This window comes from Oncorhynchus tshawytscha, linkage group LG20 (genome assembly GCF_018296145.1).
Source record: "Oncorhynchus tshawytscha isolate Ot180627B linkage group LG20, Otsh_v2.0, whole genome shotgun sequence".
Taxonomy (NCBI): Eukaryota; Metazoa; Chordata; class Actinopteri; order Salmoniformes; family Salmonidae; genus Oncorhynchus; species Oncorhynchus tshawytscha.
This window is the reverse complement of record NC_056448.1, coordinates 22,512,022-22,538,330: the sequence shown is the minus strand read 5'-3', so window position 1 is coordinate 22,538,330 and position 26,309 is coordinate 22,512,022. Positions and strand designations below refer to the sequence as shown.

The window sequence follows — 26,309 nt, the reverse complement described above, 5'->3', positions numbered from 1 at the left end:
GAAAGCTAAGGGGGGCATCTGAAAGTTGTAGGAAAGCTAAGGGGGGCATCTGAAAGTTGTAGGAAAGCTAAGGGGGACATCTGAAAGTTGTAGGAAAGCTAAGGGGGACATCTGAAAGTTGTAGGAAAGCTAAGGGGGGACATCTGAAAGTTGGGAAAGCAGGGGGACATCTGAAAGTTGTAGGAAAGCTAAGGGGGGACATCTGAAAGTTGTAGGAAAGCTAAGGGGGCATCTGAAAGTTGTAGGAAAGCTAAGGGGGCACATCTGAAAGTTATAGGAAAGCTAAGGGGGCACATCTGAAAGTTGTAGGAAAGCTAAGGGGGAAGCTAAGGGGGGACATCTGAAAGTTGTAGGAACGCTAAGGGGGACATCTGAAAGTTGTAGGAAAGCTAAGGGGGGCATCTGAAAGTTGTAGGAAAGCTAAGGGGGGCATCTGAAAGTTGTAGGAAAGCTAAGGGGGACATCTGAAAGTTGTAGGAAAGCTAAGGGGGACATCTGAAAGTTGTAGGAAAGCTAAGGGGGGCATCTGAAAGTTGTAGGAAAGCTAAGGGGGACATCTGAAAGTTGTAGGAAAGCTAAGGGGGGCATCTGAAAGTTGGGGGGCATCTGAAAGTTGTAGGAAAGCTAAGGGGGCACATCTGAAAGTTATAGGAAAGCTAAGGGGGACATCTGAAAGTTGTAGGAAAGCTAAGGGGGCACATCTGAAAGTTATAGGAAAAAGCTAAGGGGGACATCTGAAAGTTGTAGGAAAGCATCTAAGGGGGACATCTGAAAGTTGTAGGAAAGCTAAGGGGGGACATCTGAAAGTTATAGGAAAGCTAAGGGGGGACATCTGAAAGTTGTAGGAAAGCTTAATCCAACGACAGAGCAAATACCAGGGTCTGACTTCCCCCCACAGCTCATAAAGTACTTTATTTCCTTCGTCACAGAGGTCACTCATCTGTACATCTTTAAGGTTTTCCTGCTTTTGATCAGCATCAGGTGTGCCCAGCTCAAGGGAAAACATGATTTTTACATGCATACACACACACACACCACTGAACCAAAATGTGCATCTAAATCATGCATAGCGTAAGCCATGAAAAACAACAAGATAAATATGAACCACACACTTTTGGAGGTAGAAGACTTCCTATCACTCTGATCTGAAATGATTTGTGTGTGATAAGCATCCCGATTTTATTTCATATTAATAGTAGATCCCTTTTCCAGCGTCTCTTGATAATATCAACTTAATGCAACTATCTCAAACATCTTCATAAAATAAATCCAAAGAAAATATGATCTACATGGTATCTGATACTAGATGAGATTGGAAGCCATTTTGGGGCACGACGGTGCTCAGTGCTCACTTGTTTAGTTTGGTGATGTAGATCTTGATGTGGCTGAAGTCTGGCCGCTCGACGGGGTCCTCGGCCCAGCAGCTATCCATCAGGATGGTCAGCTTCTCACAGTGGCAGCTGTTGTCTGTGGTGGGCCGAAAGTAAGGACTCTGGTCGTTACGCACCTTCTGCACTATCTCTGTAATAGACAAGATAGGGGGTGTGTTAGTGTGTGTGTTCTGCATTCTCTGGGAAAACAGTGAAATCAATCGATCAATTAAGGGCGTTTTCACACATAGTTTAGAGCTATAGTTCGAATCAGAGTCAGACTATTTGTTAATATAATGTTTTAATTTGGTCAGGTTGGTTTCACATTGCCAAATGTCAAACTAATAAAAATGTCTAAACGTGTCCATGCAAGTCATTTGCTTATTGGACAAAAATGCATTGATGATTATCATGAAGGAACACTTGTGTTCCCATCTTCATACTACTTTCGCTTTTGTCTTCCAACAACATGCGGGAGGAAACTCTAAACGCGACGTGAATAGACTATATTCAGTATAGCCCCGTCTCTACAAATCTGCATTGGACGCACTCATAAATGCGCTGCTACCCACAGAATGTTTCAGATATCTCAAGTTATGATGCTGTGTGCATTTCATCAAATGCTCGCAGCCAAACAACCAATAATAATGAGCGACTGGTTCTTTTCCTGTATTTGGTCTGGACTGCGTTCTCACCTGCAGCGAACCTCATCACGGTGAGAATTGAATCGGACCGAGACCACCCTTTTTGATGGATCCACGGTACGTTGTTTAGTGCGCTCCCGAGTCTAGATAGAGTGTTTACACCAGTCCAAACTAACTGAACTAAGGGGGTAAATGCACCAGAGTTCGGAAAAACAGCACAAAACCAATTTGGTGTGAAAGCCCCCTAAGTCCCAGGGAGAACTGAAACCAGCAGTACTGCAGCCCTCGAGCCGAAGACTGGAGTTGTCCAATTCTGATGATTGTGACTTTTACTCCATTACTTTATCGATTAGGAACATTCAATCAAGCAGGAAATAATGGCACTTGAGGCATGGTGAACAGGAGGCAAGCTGCCTAAAGTATCTGAAGAGACAGAGTAATTGGCTCAACAACGGAGACAGACACAACAGGGCATTTCCATGTAAAAGGACCCATGAGCACCAACGTGAAGTTCATAGGAGCATATCAAATTGGGTGTAAAATGAAAACTAAGAGTCTATATTTTGGGGAAATGAAGGCATAGATACACTGTTCAACCAGTTTCAATCTTTAAAAAAGTACATCGAACCGGCCTCACAACCGCAGACCACGTGTATGGCGTTGTGTGGGCGAGTGGTTTGCTGATGTCAACTTTGTCAACAGAGTGCCTCATGGTGGTAGTGGGGTTATGGTACGGGCAGGTATAAGCTATGGACAACAAACGCAATTGCATTTTATCGATGGCATTTGGAATGCACAGACATACCGTGAAGAGATCCTAAGGCCCATTGTCGTGCCATCCATTCGCCATCACCTCATGTTTCAGCATGATAATGTCACAAGGCTCTGTACACAATTCCTGGAAGCTGAACATGTCCCAGTTCTTCCATGGCCTGCATACTCACCAGACATGTCACCCATTGAGCATGTTTGGTATGCTCTGGATCGATGTGTACGACAGCGTGTTCCAGTTCCCACCAATATCCAGAAACTTCACACAGCCATTGAAGAGGAGTGGGACAACATTCCATAGGCCACAATCAACAGCCTGATCAACTCTGAAAGGGAGATCTATCAAGCTGCATTAGGCAAATGGTGGTCATACCAGATACTGACTGGATTTCTGATCTACACCCATACCTTTTTTTTAAGGTATCTGCGACCAACAGATGCATATCTGCATTACCAGTCATGTGAAATCCATAGATTAGGGCCTAATGAATTTATTTCAATAGACTGATTTCCGTATATGAACTGTAAACTGATTTCCTTATATGAACTCAGTAAAATCTTTGCAATAGATACGTTTATATTTTTGTTCAGTATATATCATTTTGGAGAAATTGTTTACCTTCAGTAAGAATAAGAAATGCTTTGTGGGTTGTAATTCCGTTACCAAAAATCCACATATATTTAAGATATTTTCTAATTTCTCCCCCTCCCGATGAGGGAGGATAATGAAAGTTCACAGAAGTAACAAGTACAGTATATTTGTACTCTACTGTACTGAACTCTGCTCTGCTGTGCTGTATTGTACTGCACTGTACACTACTGTGCTGTGATGTCCAAACTTGTGAAACAATGACATTCATATCCATAATTAAGCATTTCAATTTAGTACAGATCAGGGACCCAAGATGTAATTCCATTCCTGTAATTCTGTTACCGGGTGTAAATCCACTTCACTTACTATAGTTCAATAACCAAAATTGTATATTTTTCAAACTCAAGGAGCCATGTCATAGCGGACACCCCATTCTGCAAATATTTACGTGGTTTTGCATAAACATCTGAGGTAGATTTTACCGTAATTCCTTACTAAAGTTTTTTCCCAATGTACATTGTTAAAAGTAGGCCTTGTGCATAGAGTTGTAGGGTTTGTTAAACTTTGATATCAATGTTTTTGTTTGGCATACATTTTAAAGTGAAACAACTGAATCAACTCGTAATTCCGTTACCATGGAAATGCCCAACTTGATGTTCAATATGTCAGCCATGTGGGAACTTGCATCCACGACAAGACCATGGTACTTGCCCACGGAGCAGCAAGAACGACGAGACAGCCTATAAGGAGGAGGTCAGAGACCTGGCCGGGTGGTGCCAGAATAACAACCTATCCCTCAACGTAACCAAGACTAAGGAGATGATTGTGGACTACAGGAAAAGGAGGACTGAGCACGCCCCCATTCTCATCGACGGGGCTGTAGTGGAGCAGGTTGAGAGGTTCAAGTTCCTTGGTGTCCATGTCCATATCAACAACAAACTAGAATGGTCCTAACCCACCAAGACAGTTGTGAAGAGGGCACGACAAAGCCTATTCCCCTTCAGGAAACTGAAAAGATTTGGCATGGGTCCTGAGATCCTCAAAAGGTTCTACAGCTGCCTGGTACGGCAATTGCTCGGCCTCTGACCGCAAGGCACTACAGAGGGTAGTGCGTACGGCCCAGTACATCACTGGGGCTAAAGCTGCCTGCCATCCAGGACCTCTACACCAGGCGGTGTCAGAGGAAGGCCCTAAAAATTGGCAAAGACCCCAGCCACCCCAGTCATTGACGGTTCTCTCTACTACCGCAAGCGGTACCGGTGTGCCTCGTTACTTTTATAGCCTCGCTACTGTATATAGCCTGTCCTTTTACTGTTGTTTTATTTCTTTACCTACCTATTGTTCACCTAACACCTTTTTTGCACTATTGTTTAGAGACTGTAAGTAAGCATTTCACTGTAAGGTCTACCTGTTGTATTCGGCGCACGTGACAAATAAACTTTGATTTGATTTGAAAAACTGCCTTCAGGCTATGGTCAAACACGACACCCCAACCTGAGTACTCCATTCTGCCACCTCTGATCTCTTGGCCCTCCCACCCCTATGGGAGGCCAGCTCCCGCTCAGCTCAGTCAAAGCTCTTCTCTGTCCTGGCACCCCAGTGGTGGAACCAGCTTCCTCCTGAAGTTAGGACAGCAGAGTCCCTGCCCATCTTCCAGAAAATGGCTGAAACCCTACCTCTTCAAAGAGTATCTTAAATAACCCCACAGCATCCTTGCCTCTTGTAAACTAACACTTGCACACACCTTTCTATTTTCTACTAGCATTGACTTTGCTGATAGCTACTGATAGCTTTTATTCAATTTCTGTGTTCTATTCATGTGCTTTTCTAATAACCAAATTCTTTGTTCATGCAAGTGACTGATTGAATGAATCCTCACTATCAGTATCTGCAATTTGGCAGTACGCCCAGAACCTTGTTTTGAGAAAGGGATGTCTTAGTTTCAAGGTCTCAGCTTAGAGAGAAGAAGCCTCATGAGGTATTGGTCTGTCACATGAATTAAGCAAATGTTAGTGATTAATTAATTATGAATGATGAATAAGCTAAATCATGCAAATATAACTTGTCTGTATAAAAGAGAACTAACTGGACTGCCCTGGGAGGAGCTCCTGACCAACATGTGTACTTGAGTTGGTTGGAACCTCTCCAGCACGCTGATAATAAACAATGGTTGGCGCAATTAATTGGCATAATTAATTTTACCTTTGGGGCTCAGATCCATGCCCTCCACATAGAAGGGTCCATTCCTCAGGGCTATCTCCTGGAGTATGATGCCAAAGCTGTACACATCTCCTTTCTGGGTGCCCTGTGGAGGGTGTCTGTCGTAAATCAACAACTCAGGGGCCGTCCACAGCTTCTCTGGAAACACAACAAACTCCCATTATCCACTGAACACCTTTTCCTTTATCCAATCCTCCATTTAGTTTCCTTCCATTGGTGAAGAGGCAAAGTGATCCCCTCCGCTGACAATGTTGACCTACTTGCATAGAGTGCGTGCGAGTCGTCATTTTCACATGATGAATGGAAACTGGCCAGGCCGTAATCCGTAATTTTCAACACAAATCGACTGTCCACCACACAATTAGATGACTTCAGATTTCCATGGGAGCCGATGTAGCTGTTGTGCAGATAGTTCATTCCCTGGCGGAGCAAGCATGAAATATACCGTTCAAGACATTTTTCCTACAGTATAGCATACGTGAAAACATACTGATCATGTGGAAAATATGTGTTTTGAGTTTGATCGAAATGGAAATGCAATAAAAATTCTGCATGGATCCAAGTGTTCAGTTTACATGTCACATTGGAACTTTTGTGGTATTAATGTGCATAACATTTCTACGGGGACTCAAAAGGATACTGCACTCCCATGTATACGTCTAATATTTTGAGACACTTGTGTATCAGAATGTGGCTTATAGGCCCTTTTGCTTGTCAGAAGGTCCCTGTTGTTGCCAGCTTGACGGACTGTTATTTTAACAGCAATGTGGTTGGTGTACTCCATTCTCCATGTATTTCACCAATATAGTATCTCTCAAGATAGTGACTTCAAACAAAAAGCCCCTTTGTTAGAGCAGGCTAGAAATAACTATTGAAAATATATGGATGATTACTTTTTATTAAGTGCAAAGAATTTTGTGGTGAGATTGTGATTATGTTGCTGTCCAAGTTTTGAGGTCATATGAAGTTTGATGCATATAGCCATGTGACCTCAAAACAACCAAACTGCAGTTACCAACATAGCATTGTTGACTGCTATCTTACAGCAACATGTGACGTGGCTATACACATGGATTCCCTTTATATTTTCCACAATATGACACCTAAGTAGGTGAAGAACACATACCTTGACTATGTCGTTGATGAGTGAATAGCGGAACATCCAGTCCAGATTGATGCTCTCATTCTCCAAAATGTCCTAAAAGTTAAATAAGCATTTCTGTAATCTTGCTGTCATCTTGCTACATCACATGTATCTGTCCTGTCTTTTAAACAGTAGCACAGTGTTCCAGTGAGTCAGTATGAAATGTTTTCACACAATAAGCTCCATTGCTAAAAGTTTCCTATAGTTTTACATTCTTACATTTTTGGCAGTTAAATAGTAGCAGTATATCAGGCTGGCATTTCAAACTGAACATGAAAGTCAAGTGTTTGTTTCCAAATGTCTCTCAGTCAGGGCATTTTAAACCATACATTTACAGAAATAGTATGAATGAATAAATGAGTAAGATTACACTGAATGGCCATTTTAATATAATATTGGTGGTCATACTTGACAAAACATGCAATACAACTAATATTCCATTAAATATAATGATTGTGAGGTGTTACCTGAAGACTGCCTCTGGGACAATATTCAGTCACGATGCAGATGTTGGGAGGGTCAATGCAGGCACCAATGAATCTGGTTAAATGGTTGAATTGCACATCTCTCATCTGTAACCAAAACAAATATAATTATTACATCATTATAGCTATATCTCTCAAGATTATATGGCAATAGATGCAAAAAAAAATGGATGAGCTTTTCTAGAAAAGCTAACAAATAGGACAGACAAAACCTCATCAGAATAGTCTATTTACAGCTAGCAGGTTTGGCATGGTGTCTTGTCTACGTGTTGAGTATAGCATTCCCTCATAGGCCATCCAGTTGACACGTGCATGTGAATAAACTGGGCCGAGAGGTTATGAATGAGGCAGTGTTGTGAAAAACCACAGAATGTGAAAAAATATGGAGGTGTTGAAAGGATGTACTAGCTATAATATGAGTGCATAGCTGGCTAACGTGTAAAATGCATTACATGGGATCTAGTCCAAAAATGAATCATGTCAAATAAAATGTCATGGAAATCACCTTGGAAAGCATTGTGAGCTCTGTATTTAAAAGTTCCATATGCTGTGTATGTATAAACAACAGAGTGAAGGAATCTTTTAAAGAGACACACAAATTCATTCCTCTCCACATATCCTCTCGGTTTCAATACATCCATGCCCTAGCAGGGAGGAGGTACATAATATCTCTGAGCAGCATGAAACTTCTAAAAAAACAGCGAGCATAACCTGTATGGTGTGTTTTGGTCTGGGGCCATTTCATGGAAAACAGAGGTGAGTGACAGCTGCTATAACACCAAAACCAGGGAGTCAGTCACTCCTGTTTCACGACTCAGGAGAAGTTAGCATACCCTTTGGCCTATATCATTTCCCATGCTGAACGCTAGCTAACGGAGGAGGGGAGGAGAGGCTCTGGAAGACAAGCAGTTAAGTTTCCATTGGCAGACCCCTCTCTCCCCCATCTGGTTGGCTCTTTCATGAGCGGGGCCTGACCGCCGATCAGGTCGCCGGGGCGTCTGAGGAGCTGCTAGCTCAGACTGTTGTCTCTCCTGTGCTCGCAGCCTGCCCACCGCCGTGTCTCACATCCAAAGCTCAGACACAGACATAGAGTGAGAGAGCCCAGGCCACCCAGAGCCTTATCCACCAACACGGGTGATAACTCAATTAATACAGACCCAGAGATCAGATAATAGCACTGACTTCTGGCTTTTCAGTAGCTTTAACCCTCCTGCTGTGTTCTGGTCGAATTGGACCGATTTACAAGTTTTCTCTCTGAAAAATGTAGTTCACTTAATCTGATTGTCACAATATTCCATGACTTTTGTCCACACAGAGCATCTCAACACACAAAATACATTTGGATGATTTTCATTACATTTTGGGTGTTTTATTTAACTTTTGTACACCTGTGGTGTTCCCGGTCAAAGGAAATGAATAGGTGAGACTACAATTAGTGTATAACATTTAGTTCAGGCATATCCCCATTCATCAGATGGACACATTTCTTCTCCCAGACCCCCACATGCCTGTGTGTTTGAGCACACACACACACACCTCACTCCCCTTCTTGGCTTCCATGGCAACCCCCACGGGAACCTTTACCCAATATAATCTTTTCCCCCATGGGAACCACACCTGTTGGCATTCACACAAACAATCGCAACATTGTTTCAATAATATATAGAACTTTTCTCGCAGCTCTGGTATATAAAGCTTTTTTGAGTCCTTGCTCACAATTCATTCTGTGGCAGCACAATGACCAAACGATATACTGTATGTGAGGCTCTTGATCATATCTTTGATCATGATGCTGGTGAGGAGGAGAGAGAGTCCTTGTTAAAACTTTGACACAAAGTAGCCTGTGATAACTAGCACAAAATATTTAATCTGAGTATTTGTTATAGTCAAAATAATTCATACATTATGCTTTTTCTAACTTAAAAACTATTTATATGAGCTCAGGTCAATGAGGCCTACAGGCCATAAATAGCAAATAGAAGTTCAAAACTTGTAATGTCCACAAGAACTTAAGTTGATAAAAAGATCGAACACAACATTAGGTGATAATATATGGATTATTATGGATTTATAATCAGCTATAATGGAGCGGTCATTTTGGACCGGGACCACAGAATTAATTAACATGAAATGAACACAACAGGAGGGTTAAACTAATATGTTTCATCAATGTTTGCCTTTTCCACATTGTGTTTCAAGTACGAGTTGTTTTTTCCCCCCATTTCCTTATAACTGTCTCATAAAATATCATTCCCAAAACGGAGACAATTTTCTTCATCCACAGCTGATGTTGGAGGGTGTTTGAGGATGTTTGAGGATCTGTCTTTGTAACAGCAGCAAGAGCACAGGTTCATTAATGAGACATCTCCTGCAGCAGAGTGAAAGAGCTCCTGTGAACAACCTGGTAATGATTCAGTACACATCCCCTTCACATCCCCCAAAGTCTACAGTGGCTTAACCTCCTCAGTGGGAGAGACTCATTCTACTACTGCTGTTGCACAGGGGTCATAAACAGAGGTATGATCCCCTACAACAACAGGAGGCAGGGAACAAGGCAGGCACATTCAACTCTAGTCCTGGAGGGTCCAAGTGTTTACTACTTTAGTCTTTTCATCAGCGACTGGTTTAAATCAGGTGAGTGAACTCTCTATAGCAGCCAATAAAACTAAATCATCAACGAGGTAAAAGACCACTATATTTTTACATATGAGTCATTTAATAGACACTCTTTTCCAGAGCAAACTTACAGTAGTGAGTGCACACATTTTCATACATTTTTCATACTGGCCCCCTGTGGGAATCAAACCCACGACTCTGATGTTTACAGCACCATGCTCTACCAACTGAGAAACACGGGACCATCTAGCTGGACGAAGCTTAACAAACGCTTACTTAGGGAATGAATACCCCTGCAGTGAGGTAGTAAAGAGTTAAACAACACACCAGACTTTATGATAATAATGTTAAGTAATAACATCACACATACAGTACATTTGGAAAGTATTCAAACGCCTTGACTTTTTCCACATTCTGTTACGTTACAGCCTTATTCTAAAACGGATTAAATCGTTTTTTCCCTCATCAATCGACACACAATACCCCATAATGACAAAGTAAAAACAGCTTTTTAGACATTTTTGTAAATGTATAAAAATGTCCTACTGAAATATCACATTTACATAAGACCAAGACCAAGACTAAGGAGATGATTGTGGACTACAGGAAAAGGAGCACCGAGCACGTCCCCATTCTCATCGACAGGGCTGTAGTGGAGCAGGTTGAGAGCTTCAAATTCCTTGGCGTCCACATCAACAACAAACTAGATTGGTCCAAACACACCAAGACAGTTGTGAAGAGGGCACGACAAAGCCTATTCCCCCTCAGGAAACTAAAAAGATTTGGCATGGGTCCTCAGATCCTCAACAGCTGCAACATTGAGAGCATCCTGACCGGTTGCATCACTGCCTGGTACGGCAATTGCTCGGCCTCCGACCACAAGGCACTTCAGAGGGTAGTGCGTATGGCCCAGTACATCACTGGGGCAAAGCTGCCTGGCATCCAGGAGCTCTACACCAGGCAGTGTCAGAGGAAGGCCCTAAAAATGGTCAAAGACCCCAGCCTCCCCAGTCATAGACTGTTCTCTCTACTACCGCATGGCAAGCGGTACCGGAGTGACAAGTCTAGGACAAAAAGGCTTCTCAACAGTTTTTACCCCCAAGCAATAAGACTCCTGAACAGGTGACCAAATGGTTACCCAGACTATTTGCATTGTGTGCCCCCCCCAACCCCTCTTTTACGCTGCTGCTACTCTCTGTTTATCTTATATGCATAGTCACTTCAACTATACATTCATGTACATACTACCTAAATTGGCCCGACCAACCAGTGTTCCCGCACATTTGCTAACCGGGCTATCTGCATTGTGTCCCACCACCCGCCAACCCCTCTTCTTACGCTTCTGCTACTCTCTGTTCATCAAATATGTATAGTCACTTTAACGATACCTACATGTACATACTACCTCAATAAGCCTGACTAACAGGTGTCTGTATATAGCCTCGCTACTCTTTTTTCAAATGTCTTTTTACTGTTGTTTTATTTCTTTACTTACCTACACACACACACCTTTTATTTCTCGCACCATTTGTTGGAGCCTGTAAGTAAGCATTTCACTGTTGTATTCAGCGCACGTGACAAATAAACTTTGATTTTATTTGATTCAGACCCTTTACTCAGTACTTTGTTGAAGCACCTTTGGCAGCAATTACAGCCTCAAGTCTTCTTGGGTATGACGCTACAAGCTTGGCACACCTGTATTTGGTGAGTTTCTCCCATTCCTCTCTGCAGATCCTTTCAAGCTCTGTCAGGTTGGATGGAGAGCGTTGCTGCACAGCTATTTTCAGGTTCAAGTCCGGGCTCTGGCTGGGCCAGTCAAGGACATTCAGAGACTTGTCCCAAAGCCACTCCTGCGTTGTCTTCCCTGTGTGCTTAGGGTTGTTGTCCTGTTGGAAGGTGAACCTTCGACCCAGTCTGATGTCCAGGTTTTCATCAAGGATCTCTCTGTACTTTGCTCCGTTCATCTTTGCCTTGATCCTGACTAATCTCCCAGTCCCTGCCACTGAAAAACATCCCCACAGCATGATGCTGCCACCACCATACTTCACTGTAGGGATAGTGCCAGGTGTCCTTTAGACATGACGCTTAGCATTCAGGCTAAAGAGTTCAATCTTGGTTTAATCAGACCAGAGAATCTTGTTTCTCATGGTCTTAGAGTCCTTTAGGTGCCTTTTGGCAAACTTCAAGCGGGTTGTCGTGTCTTTCACTAAGGAGTGGCTTCCGTCTGGCCACTCAACCATAAAGGCCTGATTGGTGGAGTGCCGCAGAGATGGTTGTCCCTCTGAAAGATTCTCCCATCTCCATAGAGGAACTCTGGAGCTCTGTCAGATTTACCATCATTTTGGCCGGGCGGCCAGCTCTAGGAAGAATCTTGGTGGTTCCAAACTTCCTCAGTTTAAGAATGATGGAGGCCACTGTGTTCTTGGGGACCTCCAATGCTGCAGACATTTTTTGGTACCCTTCTCCAGATCTGTGCCACCACACAATCCTGTCTCGGAGGTCTACAGACAATTCCTTCAAACTCATGGCTTGGTTTTTGCTCTGACATGCACTGTCAACTGTGGGACCTTATCTAGACAGATGTGTGCCTTTCCAAATCATGTCCAATCAATTGAATTTACCACCGGTCAACTCCAATCAAGTTGTAGAAACATCTCAATGATGATCAATGGAAACAGCATGCAGCTGAGCTCAATTTCAAGTCTCATAGCAAAGGGTCTGAATACTTTTGTAAATAATGTATTTCTGTTTTTACATTTCCTAAAATGTCTAAAAACCTGTTTTTGCTTTGTCATTATGGGGTATTGTGTGTGGATTGCTGAGGGAAAAAACGATGTAATCAATTTTAGAATAAGGCTGTAATGTAACAGAATGTGGAAAAAGTGAAGGGGTCTGAATACTTTCCGAAGGCACTGTATACAGTCAAACATTTGGCACTGATCTGGGCTTACATGTTTGAGTTCAAACAGCACTTGTCTGGTCAGCTCTATCCTCTTCTTGTTCATATGTTTGATGGCCACCAGGTTGCCCTGTGTCAAAGAGACAGCAAGATAAAGAGACAGATGTTAATAACCTTCTATGCAGGCTGCGTGACAGACTACTGCGTGGTGTACTGAAAGAGATGTGTTCTATGTGTGGTGTACTGAAAGAGATGTGTTCTATGTGTGGTGTACTGAAAGAGATGTGTTCTATGTGTGGTGTACTGAAAGAGATGTGTTCTATGTGTGGTGTATTGAAAGAGATGTGTTCTATGTGTGGTGTACTGAAAGAGATGTGTTCTATGTGTGGTGTACTGAAAGAGATGTGTTCTATGTGTGGTGTACTGAAAGAGATGTGTTCTATGTGTGGTGTACTGAAAGAGATGTGTTCTATGTGTGGTGTACTGAAAGAGATGTGTTCTATGTGTGGTGTATTGAAAGAGATGTGTTCTATGTGTGGTGTACTGAAAGAGATGTGTTCTATGTGTGGTGTATTGAAAGAGATGTGTTCTATGTGTGGTGTACTGAAAGAGATGTGTTCTATGTGTGGTGTACTGAAAGAGATGTGTTCTATGTGTGGTGTACTGAAAGAGATGTGTTCTATGTGTGGTGTACTGAAAGAGATGTGTTCTAGAACTTAATGTGACCTTCTTTGGGAGCTGTGTGACAGACAGGCATCCATTCATTGTTGGAAAATAGCGAAAAGAAAGGACATGTATAAGGTTCATGGGAACACTGACGTATTCCATTCTTATTCACTAAATTCCTGGGAAGAGGAAGAGGAAGGGAAAAACATAAGTAAAAATAGGTGTACTTCAGTGTTCCTTTAACAGAGTATAGTATCTGTGTGCCAGGTATATTTACCATGAACTCTATGCTACCGGAATGGAGAGTTATATCTGTCACTTTGAAATGGGATGATAAGTCAATCTTCAGAGAAGGTGAGGAAGCGAGAGAAATCCAGGGAGACAGTACATTATAGACTGCTAGGTACAATAGGAGGAATATAGCAATTGAGCAGCTCACCATCAAATTCAAGGTGTGCATTCTAAATAGAAAAAAGGAGGAAATATAATGCTTTGGATACTTTACAGCATATTCCTATAGAGAAGAAATGTGTTACATGTAGCCAACAACCACGTCTCAACATTCAAAGCCTGACGTTTTTCACATAATCCTCCCCCTTCTCAGTAGACTCATTAAACAGAGACATTAACAACAACACGTTGCTAGCTGTGTCCAGACGAGGTGTGAACCACACTGTGTATCACATTAAAACCAGCCCAGCTGAGCTGTGCAGAGCTCGCCTACTCTCTTCTCCATCTCTTCTGTGAGCGTGTACACGTGGGTGAGCAGGAGTTGAAAATGTCAGAACTCAGAAAGCCTTACCTTAAAATAGCCTGTTTTAGCAAATAGCTGATATTTTCCATGGGCAGTTATCAAGGAGCCGTAGCTGGAGCCTCTCTGGAAGGAGTAACAAGTATCCTTTCTCAGATAAGATACAGTCAGAGAAATGTTCAGGCACACTACAGTTAGGTTCAGTTTGGTTATCATTACATATACAAATATACAATGTTCACTTAAACAATTCAGATGAGTTATTTGCAATAGCTTGAGCATTTTATTCATATGTAAGTGCAATGGGTATATTTGCCAGTTAAATGAAGAATTGCTGTTTTCATATGCTAAACCGAATCTCGGGAGACGTATGTGTAGCAACGGGTGTACACAGAGTGAATGAAAAGGGAGTGAGGGTAATGTATTAAGTGTCAGCATGCACTACACATGTTTAGATAATGCAAATACTGGCAACACATGGCATACTGGAAATAAATTGGTCTGGAAAATCAACATGTTTTCCACACTATTATCCCAGGAATTGGACTGAAAGCTTGTAATGAAGAAGGTGTGTGCATGTGCGTGCATGAATGTCTGCACGTGTGTACTGCAAGATTTGGGATTATTTTAACAATCATTTAATATGTGTCTGCCACCGCAAACCCAGCCACCTTCAGTAAACCACCGGGAAGACGTTCAAGAATGTTTAAACTAACAAAGGATTTGGACTGTTTTTCTCTCTTTCTCTGTCTTTTGCTCTCAATGTAAAACATATACTGTATGTACAGACACCAACATGTAACTACAGTTTTAGATAAATTCCAATGCCAGTGTTGTTACTGCACATTTGGTGTGCTATTAAATAACAATGATGTCATGAATTGTACCACGGAGACAGACATCTAGTCCTCTGTTGCATATAATAATAATAATAATAATAATAATAATAGATGTATTTTATATACCACTTTTCATTACAAACGGAATCTCAAAGATGCCTTAAGAACAAAGCTATGAGAGAGGTAGCAGTGATACTGTGGGTCTGTAGAGAGGTTTTAGCAAGATAAACTGCATCTGTTGAGCCTTTTCTTTCCCACTGGCTAAAATGGAATTCTAATCTGCTAGAGAAACAACAACATCTTAATCTCCGATGCACGGCAGTGCCAGGACTACTGACCAAATCTAAACAATATTAAGATCAAATTGTGAGGAAATGTTTTAGGCTGCCAGCATGTCATAATATGAGATCGCTCTGAACAACTAATAAACAACATAATACAGGTCATTCATTGGTTTGAACTCTTGAGTCTTATTTCAGAGACAAATGTACCTGTGAGAGGGTGAGACGGCTGCCTGCTTTTTTAGGATATTTGTTGGGGCTCTCAAACTGCAGGTCCTCCCACTTTATCCTCCACAGCATTCCAGCCAACTCCTTTTCCAGCTTCAGTTTTCTTCAACAAGAACAGCAGGAGGACACATGAATAAAAGTGTTTACAACAAAGGCACCGAACTGAAACTCTAGCATGTAGATACATTATGCATTCATTGTTGTTATCAGATTGTTCTAACATGATAGAATCATTACTGTTATGATCTTTCAACATAATTGACACTTGCCATATCAAATGAGATATGAAACTTTTGTCAGTGGTATTTCCTCAGATACTATCTGATTAAATGAATGATTAGGGCTCAGCAATCTAACACTGACAAAGGGTAATGTTTGAACTGTCCACAGCTTTATGAAAAATGATCAAAATAAAGTTGTGGTATTATGATAATAACTTGAATGATGTAATGTTACAATTCTACCTCCCCAATGTCGATCAAACTGTAAGTTACCAGAACAAAACTAAATACTGAGTGACCAAAAATAGACCACTTAAAAATATTTTTAAACACCAGTATAACTGGAAGTCACTCTGAGATATCCAAGTGAATAAACACATCTGGTGCAGATCTCTCAGGACCTGGTGTTTCTCAACATCCTCCCCGATTTGCTGCAAAAAATCCATGTTTTTAAAACCCTCAAGCATGGCTTCAAATGTTAAGAATGTGAGCGTTTTGAGGGGGAAATCGTTATTAGTTTGATACGTTGAAAATGAAGGGGGGAAAGAGCAGAGCCACACATTCCAGGTCAGTCTAAAAGGTGCAAGACACTTCCAGATAGTGCCAGTATATTATTGCAGCGTTTGCATATTGGTGGATTTTACCCCACTGCTGAGCCACCTATTGAATAATTATTTAACTACATGTACCATACATGTGACTTGAAAATGTGTTCTGGAGAAACAAATAAAACAGCTATTTTCACTCGCATGTACAGTAACATCTAGTTAAACAATTATTCATATATTCCTAATTTCCTCTTTCTGCAAGTGCTGTATTTCCACCCACAGTGGCCAATCACCATTCATTCTGATCTTAACTCCCGTCCTCCTTTTGCTGGGTCTTAACATTGAAGACTTGGAGCTGTTCTTGATGTGTATGCACAGGAACCAACTTCCATGGCCTTGCATTCCAGAGTAGCCAATTCAGAGTAGAAAACAAACAGTACTGGGCTTTCAAATTTCTCCTTGACTAAGTAGGAACTGTATTAACTGTAGGTATGTCTAAAACAGACATAAGTTGTACCAAACATAAGAACTACAAGATAAGCCTCATCTTAGTAAGTAAGTGTCTGATCAGAAACTTTTACTAATCAGCTACTTTTAGTCAATTCATAAACCAGATAAAAACTTGTAAGTCTCTTGGGGTATGTCTCTATAAGCTTGGCACATCTAGCCACTGGGATTTTTGCCCATTCTTCAAGGCAAAACTGCTCCAGTTCCTTCAAGTTGGATGGGTTCCGCTCGTGTACAGCAATCTTTAAGTCATACCACAGATTCTCAATTGGATTGAGGTCTAGGCTTTGACTAGGCCATTCCAAGACATTTAAATGTTTCCCCTTAAACCACTCAAGTGTTGCTTTAGCAGTATGCTGATTGGTTGTTGATTTGTGTAAAGTTATTTGTTTCATGCCCGTGAGTATATACAGTTGAAGTCGGAAGTTTACATACACCTTAGCCAAATACATTTAAACACAGTTGCACAATTCCTGTCATTTAATCCTAGTAAACATTCCCTGTCTTAGGTCAGTTAGGATCACCACTTAATTTTAAGAATGTGAAATGTCAGAATAATAGCAGAGAGAATGATTTATTTCAGTATTTGGTAGCATTGCCTTTAAATTGGTTAACTTGGGTCAAACCTTTCGGGTAGCCTTCCACAAGCTTCCCACAATAAGTTGGGTGAATTTTGAACCATTCCTCCTGACAGAGCTCTCTATAGGATCGAGGTCAGGGCTTTGTGATGGCCACTCCAATACCTTGACTTTCTTGTCCTTAAGCCATTTTGCCACAAATCTGGAAGTATGCTTGGGATCATTGTCCATTTGGAAGACCCATTTGCGACCAAGCTTTAACTTCCTGACTGATATCTTGAGATGTTGCTTCAATATATCCACATAATTTTCCTTCTCATGATGCCATCTATTTTGTGAAGTGCACCAGTCCCTCCTGCAGCAAAGCACCCCCACAACATGATGCTGCCACCCCCGTGCTTCACGGTTGGGATGGTGTTCTTCGGCTTGCCTTTTTCCTCCAAACATGGTCATTATGGCCAAACAGTTCTACTTTTGTTTCATCAGACCAGAGGACATTTCTCCAAAAAGTACTATATTTGTCCCCATGTGCAGTTGCAAACCGTAGTCTAGGTTTTTTATGGTGGTTTTGGAGCAGTGGCTTCTTCCTTGCTGAGCAGCCTTTCAGGTTATGTCAATATAGGACTTGTTTTACTGTGGATATAGATACTTTTGTAACAGCTTCCTCCAGCATCTTCACAAGGTCCTTTGCTGTTGTTCTGGGTTTGATTTGCACTTTTCACACCAAAGTACGTTCATCTCTGGGAGACAGAACACATCTCCTTCCTGAGCAGTATTTTTTATTTTACTAGGCAAGTCAGTTAAGAACAAATTCTTATTTTCAATGACAGTTTAGGAACAGTGGGTTAACTGCCTTGTTCAGGGGTAGAACGGCAGATTTTTACCTTGTCAGCTTGTGGATTCGATCTTTCAACCTTTCGGTTACTAGTCCAACACTCTAACCACTAGGCTACCTGCCACCCAACTGGAATTGTGATACAAGTGAAATAAGTGAAATAATCTGTCTGAAAACAATTGTTGGAAAAATGACTTGTGTCATGCACAAAGTAGATGTCCTAACCAATTGCCAAAACTATAGTTTGTTAAAAAGAAATTTGTTGGGTGGTTGAAAAACGAGTTTTAATGACTCCAACCTAAGTGTATGTACATTTCCGACTTCAACTGTATAAGCTCTCTGGACTGTGCCCGTGTGGAAGAATGGAAATGTCACATTATCGCTGGGGAGCGGTGCAATCTTTTAAGGCAGGAAACACTATTAAACCAATTCTCTCTCCTCCCAAAAGTATTTTTCTATTTAAAGGCCTTCATTTGCAGTCTGGTAGCCGCAGCACCAAAGTGCTCCACACTAGCTCTATTGTTTCATAAATCCCATATGTGAATACCTTTGCTGGACAAACTCTCCATTAAACTACAGAGCCCTATAGTAGGTTCTGCTCAACATCCCCTAACACTTCACCAGGGATGGGGAGTTGTAATCCGTTACATGTAAGGGATTACAAAAAAACACTAACTGTCATCGTTACATTACCAGCTAAATTATTGTAATCAGATTACAGATGCTTTTGAAAAACTAGATGATTACTTCAAGGATGACTTTTAAACTCAGAAAAGATGTTTGCGAGAAAAAAAATATTGGACACTTCTCTGTTTTCGCAATGACATTCATATCAGCATTGAAAAAAGGCGCACGTTTAAGTTTGTTCCACCAGAGCGAGTCTGACCACAAGTCAGAGACCACTGTGATGACACACCAAATGTGCTTGATGGATCGCGGGAAAAGAGCAGGAATAGGCTTTTGTGGGCTACTGTCCAAGCTATGTATTCCAATGGTGCAACTGCTGTCGGCATCCAAAGATCATCCAACTTGAATAAACGCTTGGAGGTAAGGATGACAGCAGTGGTGTAGTCTACAGCGATACGGATATCACTTATTATTGATATCTACATGGCGCATTGATGTGAATCACACTGCTGCTCTCTCATTTATCTATTTGCGCCTTACGGATTGCGGTTGTTGTGGATGGCTGTTCACAAATCTAAATGTGTATTTGAACCCAATAAAGACAGCTGCATAGTGCAGATCCCAGCCTAAGGAATAAAAGTCTATTTTAATGCTCAATCTAATTCATGCTGATAAAAAAATTCCATAGTCCTAATGGACACATGCTCAAACTCACACAGTTTTGATAGACATAAAGGGGCAATCTGTAGTTGCTACATCCATTTTTGGACTTATAAATTATATTTACGGTACCAGTCAAAAGTTTGGACATACCTACTCATTCCAGGGGTTTTCTTAATTTGTACTACTTTCAACGTTGTAGAAAAATAGTGAAGACATCAAAACTATGAAATAACACATATGGAATCATATAGTGACCAAAAAAGTGTTATACAAATCAAAATATATGTTATATTTTGTCACGTTCGTTGAATGGAGGAGACCAAGGCGCAGCGGGATGTGAATACATTCTTCTAGTTATTAACGAAGAAATACGAAACAAACTATACAAAACAACAAAACGAACGTGACGCTGTATATAAACAAGTGCCGACACAGGCAACTAACCATAGAAAAACAAAACCCCTAGACAGGAACAAAAACACATACATCACCCATGTCACACCCTGACCTAACCAAAATAATAAAGAAAACAAAGATAACTAAGATCAGGGCGTGACATATTTGAGATTCGTCAAAGTAGCCACCCTTTGCCTTGATGACAGCTTTGCACTTTTTTGGTTACTACATGATTCCATATGTGTTATTTCATAGTGTTGATGTATTCACTATTGTTCTACACTGTAGAAAATAGTAAAAATAAAGAAAACCCTTGAATGAGTAGGTGTCCTAAAACTTTTGACTGGTGGTGTATATCCATTTATTCTTGAAGAATATAACTTATAAATAAATTGCTCATGAGCTTAGTTCAACTGTCACACTCCATGAGAACCCAAAATAAAAGCTTGTTTTTGTCCAATGTCTGTAAACATTGTAAATGTAAACAAACACTGTATAGCCTCATACCATGGTTAAAACAATAATGTTGATATCATGGATGGTCAGTCCTTGCATCCATAGCTCTGTCTATTAATCTGAGAGTGGTTACATTTCTCCAGGCCCATCCCTTAGCTTTTTACCAAAACAGAGGAGGGGCGACCTTTATTGTAATGACTGGAATTCTGTTAGCCTTTGGTTTTTAATGTAAAGATGTAATTTAATTGTAGTAGAAAGCAATTAGGTTCGAAGAAGCCTACATAACCAACTCATAAATTAAAATCTAACATCCATATATGGCCAGCTATTTAAACTTTAACATTCATTTATCTTGCAATAGATTCCGTTCAATTGGTAACCTACATTTCTGTCTTCTTCTAATGCCTCTTAAAACCTCTCTGGGATATGTGGGACGGTAGTGTCCCACCTCGCCAACAGCCAGTGAAAGTGCAGGGCGCCAAATTCAAAACAAAAAAAAAATCTCATGATTAAAATTCCTCAAGCATACAAGTGTTTTACACAATTTTAAATATACAATTCTCGTTAATCCAGCCACAGTGTCTGATTTCAAAAATGCTTTACAGCGAAAGCACCAAAAACAATTATGTTAGGTCACCACCAACTCACAGAAAAACACAGCCATTTTTCCAGCCAAAGAGAGGAGTCACAAAAAGCACAAATAGAGATAAAATGAATCACTAACCTTTGATTATCTTCATCAGATGACACTCATAGGACGTCATGTTACACAATACATGTATGTCTTGTTCGATAAAGTGCATATTTATATAAAAAAATCATTTTACATTGGCGCGTTACGTTCAGTAGTTCTAAAACATGCAGTGATTTTGCAGAGGGCCACATGAATTCACAGAAATACTCATTATGAATGTTGATGAAAATTCAAGTGTTATGCGTGGAACTTTAGATACACTTCTCCTTAATGTAACCGCTGTGTCAGATTTCAAAAAAACATTACGGAAAAGCATAATCTGAGTACGGCGCTCAGAGCCCAAACCAGCCAAAAGAAATATCTGCCATGTTGGGTAGTCAACATTAGTCAAAAAGAGCATTATAAATATTCACTTACTTTTGATGATATTCATCAGAATGCACTTCCAGGATTCGCAGTTCCACAATAAATGTTTGTTTTGTTCGATAATGTCCAAATAGCTTCTTTTGTTAGGGCGTTTGGTAAACAAATCCAAAAGCGCGTTCAGGTCCAGCCAAACGTCGGACGAAAAGTTCAAAAAGTTCCGTTACAGCCCGTAAAAACTTGTCAAACGATGTATGGAATCAATCTTAAGGATGTTTTTAACATAAATCTTCAATAATATTCCAACCGGACAATTCCTTTGTCTTCAGAAAAGCAAAGGAATGGGAGATACCTCTCATGTGAAATGCGCGTGACCAGCGCGTGACTGCTGGCAGACCTCTGACTCATTCCTCTCTCATTCTGTCCCACTTCAGAGTAGAAGCCTCAAACAACATTCTAAAGACTGTTGACATCTAGTGGAAGCAATATCCCACTGTATCTACCATAGGGGCTGGGTTAAAAAACTACAAGCCTCAGATTTCCCACTTCCTGGTTGGATTTTTCTCAGATGTTTGCCTGCCATATGAGTTCTGTTATACTCACAGACATCATTCAAACAGTTTTAGAAACTTCAGAGTGTTTTCTATCCAATACCACTAATAATATGCATATATTAGCATCTGGGACAGAGTAGCAGGCAGTTTACTCTGGGCACCTTATTCATCCAACCTACTCAATACTGCCCTCCTGTCACCAAGAAGTTAATTAAGGGGAAAGTCATCTAAAAGTAACTGAATGTAATCAGATTACATTACTGAGATGGGGTAATCCAAAAGTTACGTTACTGATTACAATTTTGGATAGGTAACTAGTAACTGTAACAGATTACATTTAGAAAGTAACCTACCCAACCCTGCACTTCACACACATTTAAACCCAGTCAGTCTTTATTAGAAAGCCAAGATGACCCTTCTTTGAATGTTGTAAGATACACATGGAAGGAAATGACACCTTAAATTGTGAAGTCTGTGAGAAAATGTGTTTGTTCACAACCCCTATAACAGAACCCTATATAGCCAAATAATGGAGTTTCATATAAAGCCAATGAACCAAACATATGTTTCACTCCAGAAATGCAATTCTGCCTATTTCCTGAGGAATACCTAGTATCTAACTAGTATCTAACTGTGAAAGTAATTATATAGATTTGGTCATTGAAATCCTGGCAAATAGAGGGAGGCCAATTAATGTTTTGAAATTAAACATAACTAATATGAAATATCAGTGTTCCACCTGTGACGGAGAACATTAACATCAATATTAGGGGTGACAGTAGATGCATTCATTTACTGCCAAAACTATATCTGCATGAAGAGCATGTGCGAACATTTACATGTCTAGATAAGTAAGGGGTGTCAAATGTCCGGACCATGGGTGGTCTAAGTAAAAATAATATTGGGAAAACTAACTCGACATACTTTAAAATGACTAAAACCAAATCGAAACAGTGTAGAAATGAAAATTGACCTACATTCATACATTTCCTTGACTGTGTCCAGCTCGCCAATAATCACATAAATTAAAGCTAGACATTCAGGCAGCTTCGGAAATTCCAGAAACGATGGCTTTTTGCTAATTTTGACGGCGAGGAAGTATAACCAATTTTCAGAGCAGCCCTCTAGACCTTGTTGACGACCGAATGCAGCCCCTACATAGACAGGGTTGAGAGTACCAATCATTTCCCCAGCAGATGCACAAGCACATGTGGGTGTTTCTAGCCTCCGCATTTAAAAATCCAATTATGAAAAACTAGAACTTATTTCCGAAAGCTCACCGGAACACTATTTCATTTCACAAACAGGTTCATAGCAAAGTTCATAGAATGCGACTGGAGATCAAGCAAAGGTCTCTGTCTACATTCAATGTAAAGAATAATAACAAAGGAACGTGTTACTTACTATTATGTGAGCGTAACTATGTGGTTGTTCAAATATTTAGGCCAGGTAGTGTAACTGAGTTTACCTTGGGAAGTGACATACTTTTCTGCTTTACTTTTGCACCATCACTTGCTGAGTGGTTGCTCCTGGCAACAATCATGTACATTTCATGCTGGCACCTATAGTTGTGCTCCTAATAAATCCTCTTTGAAGCACATCAATTCTCTCTCTCTCGCTCTCCCCCCTTCCTCTATCCCTCCCTCCCTCTCCTTCTATGTCTCCCCCTCCCTCTACCTCCCTCCAAGTAGAAAGATGTTCATTTCACTGCTTGGTCTTCAGAGCACAAGCCTGAATGAACAAAACAACTCACCGGTAAATGAGGAAGCTGGAGATTCCAAAAATGATGAGGGCTAAGCCAGACCCGACAGCTACAATCCCCAGCACTGGAAGATGACCTGAAAATACAGGGAAACACAGCAATGTACACATTTATCCTTTTATTAACATTTCAAGATTTATAAAATTTGTTTTCAAAACCAAATTATGTTTTCAAAAATCAATAGTATTAAAACTCCACAATGCTTTCCTGAAATGAATATATTCTGTATTTGGGTACCGTAGAACTTTATTTGCTTAAATCACTGAACGCAACATGCACTTATTAGAAACAGGCTTCTATTTGAGCCAGGCGTCTATTTCCTTAATTCACACAGCTTTTGCTCATTTGCATAGTTAATTGTTTGATTCCAGCATTCACTTCCAGCATTTTAATCAACTTCTTCATTTCCTGCACTAATGTGTTACCATTTACACACTGTGTCACGTTTCTTTTTTCTTAGTATGACAGAATAATTATTCTCCTCTTTAACTGTGCATTTTTGATAGGTCATACTTTTGCCATTATAGGGCGATTGGCTGATTTCTGGGGGTTTGTACTCCCGAAGTTGTTGACTGTTTTGTGCTTACCAGTTAGCTAGTAGTTCTCAGCTGTTAGCAGCAGGCAAGCAATAGCCCCGTGGCTACCGCGCAGCTCCCCGGGGACCTGCCGAGACTACCTCGCAGCTCCCCCAGGGCCTGCCGCTTAGCCCACAGAGAGAAGCACAAGGTTGAACTTCACTCAACTTTCTAGAGCAGTGGTCACCAACCGGTCGATCGCGATCGACTGGTCGATGTCCAAGGCATTCTAAGTCGATTGCCAAACATTTCTGAAAAAACCCAACAATAAATCCTTGTGTTCCTATTTTTTTTATTTGTCTCGGGCTGATGGCGGTAGATACACTTGATTCAGCTGCCTTGCATGCCGTGCAGGCGAACTGTTGCCATTTTGAACCATTTCATATGGTAGAAGGTACAAACTCTGCCTTCCCGCCAGGCCCGAGAGCCAATCAAGTACACTATAGGCCTAACGCTGGTCAATTGGACTACCGTGTCTGCAGTAACGTAGCAGGAATAAAAGAAAGCTATAGCAAAGTTGATACGATGAGATTTCAAAACTAGAGAGATACTAGAGATGAACTCACTCGCTCTTTGACAGTCTATGTTTAAGTTCTTACTCAGCACTGTCAACACTTTGTATTCAACACTTTTATAAGGCATAAAATGTGTGTTCTTCATATTTCCACTCAGCGCTGCAACAAGCACTGCAGCAGTAATGAATGAGTAGGAAAGTGTATCTATAGGCGTTGTTGTTATTATTAGTGACTTGGGTCTTTTTTAATATCAAGGAATATTTCACTTTCTCTGCTCATAGGAGTAACAACATGCATTACTTAAATGTATGCTCCCTCAGCTGTGCCTCACAAGTAATACAACAATGGATCTATTACCGGTGTGTTCATATAGCCTACCTCAAATTTTTAAATAATGCATTGGCAGGGCAATTCAAGCAAAGCCAATATGCGTAGATCATTTATAGGCAGGGCCTATAGCTTACTGTACAAACCTCATTGCTACAGTACAGTTTTTAAATGGTCAATGTTTAATAGGCTTACGTTTAAGTCATGTTAAAAAAATTACTGAGCGGTAGATCTCGGCTTGCATTTTGACTCAGAAGATGATCTTGACTCAGAAAAGTTTGGTGAAAAATGTTCTAGAGTTTTCCCTGTTAACACTATTAACATTGTTTCCCTTTATTGTGGCAATTGTGATTGAATCAATGCAATATTATCCACTTTCAATGCAACATACCGAAACAAAACTAACAATGCAAGAGATTTGGTTGTAGGTTGTACTTTGATCTAGACTGTGTTTACAGCATGAGCGGTCATGAGTAGATGCGCTTGTTTTGAGATAAAAGCGAGAGCTGCACGTAGCCATGTGTGCACATTTGTTCATATCCTTTACTAGTTAGTGAGTTATTAGCCCAGTTATAGATCATTTGTAGTCAGCAATAAGGGAGTGATTGCTTCCTGCAAGAACACAAAATGTTTACAATTCTAGACATATTTGAAAAGCGAGTCAGGTAAAGAGCTTTTTGTTCTTAAAGGGCAGTGTTGTATATTGAGACCGGCTTGAATAAGCTAAGTAGCCAATAGGCAGAGGGTAGCATAATTTGTCTGATTCACTGTGATAATGGTATGGGAATAATAATGCATTTTATTTTGTAAAGGTATTTTTTGCATCAAACAACACAACAACATTTTCAGTCACCTCCTTGTCTGAAGGACAAGTCCTGCATGTTTTTTCTTCTTCCAAAGGCTCATGGAATGTAGGCCTACATTGAACACCAGACATTGACTGCTACTGTAGGGTGAATGATAAAATTGTTATGGGATGCATTTTCTCCATTGTTTTTGATGTTAGGCCACTCTGGTAGGCCTACATTATGATCAAATATCCTCAGTAGCCTACTTGGGTACCGCCTCAGTGTTCACAGTAAACGCTCACTCAGTAAACGCGCACTGCATTTTCACAATGTTCAAGTTTGTGCTCAGCAGACCTGAAATAAGCTCAGTGCTGTGTTTTTTTGAAGGAACATT

General features: G+C 40.7%; 1 protein-coding gene across 3 annotated transcripts in view; it reads right to left on the bottom strand.

Moving 5' to 3' along the window:
• LOC112220406 (atrial natriuretic peptide receptor 2) overlaps positions 1-26,309 on the bottom strand; it is a 55,558-nt gene that overhangs the window by 9,743 nt on the left and 19,506 nt on the right. For 2 of the 3 annotated variants that reach the window (XM_024382299.2, XM_024382301.2), the window contains 9 exons: positions 23,702-23,786; positions 15,489-15,609; positions 14,210-14,305; positions 12,794-12,871; positions 7,209-7,313; positions 6,724-6,795; positions 5,858-6,017; positions 5,580-5,735; positions 1,353-1,521 (listed from right to left, as the gene is read on the bottom strand). In XM_024382299.2, the coding sequence (XP_024238067.1) occupies positions 1,353-1,521; positions 5,580-5,735; positions 5,858-6,017; positions 6,724-6,795; positions 7,209-7,313; positions 12,794-12,871; positions 14,210-14,305; positions 15,489-15,609; positions 23,702-23,786 (1,042 nt within the window). The remainder of the gene's footprint in view (positions 1-1,352; positions 1,522-5,579; positions 5,736-5,857; positions 6,018-6,723; positions 6,796-7,208; positions 7,314-12,793; positions 12,872-14,209; positions 14,306-15,488; positions 15,610-23,701; positions 23,787-26,309) is intronic. The other variant, XM_024382300.2, reaches the window with a different exon arrangement.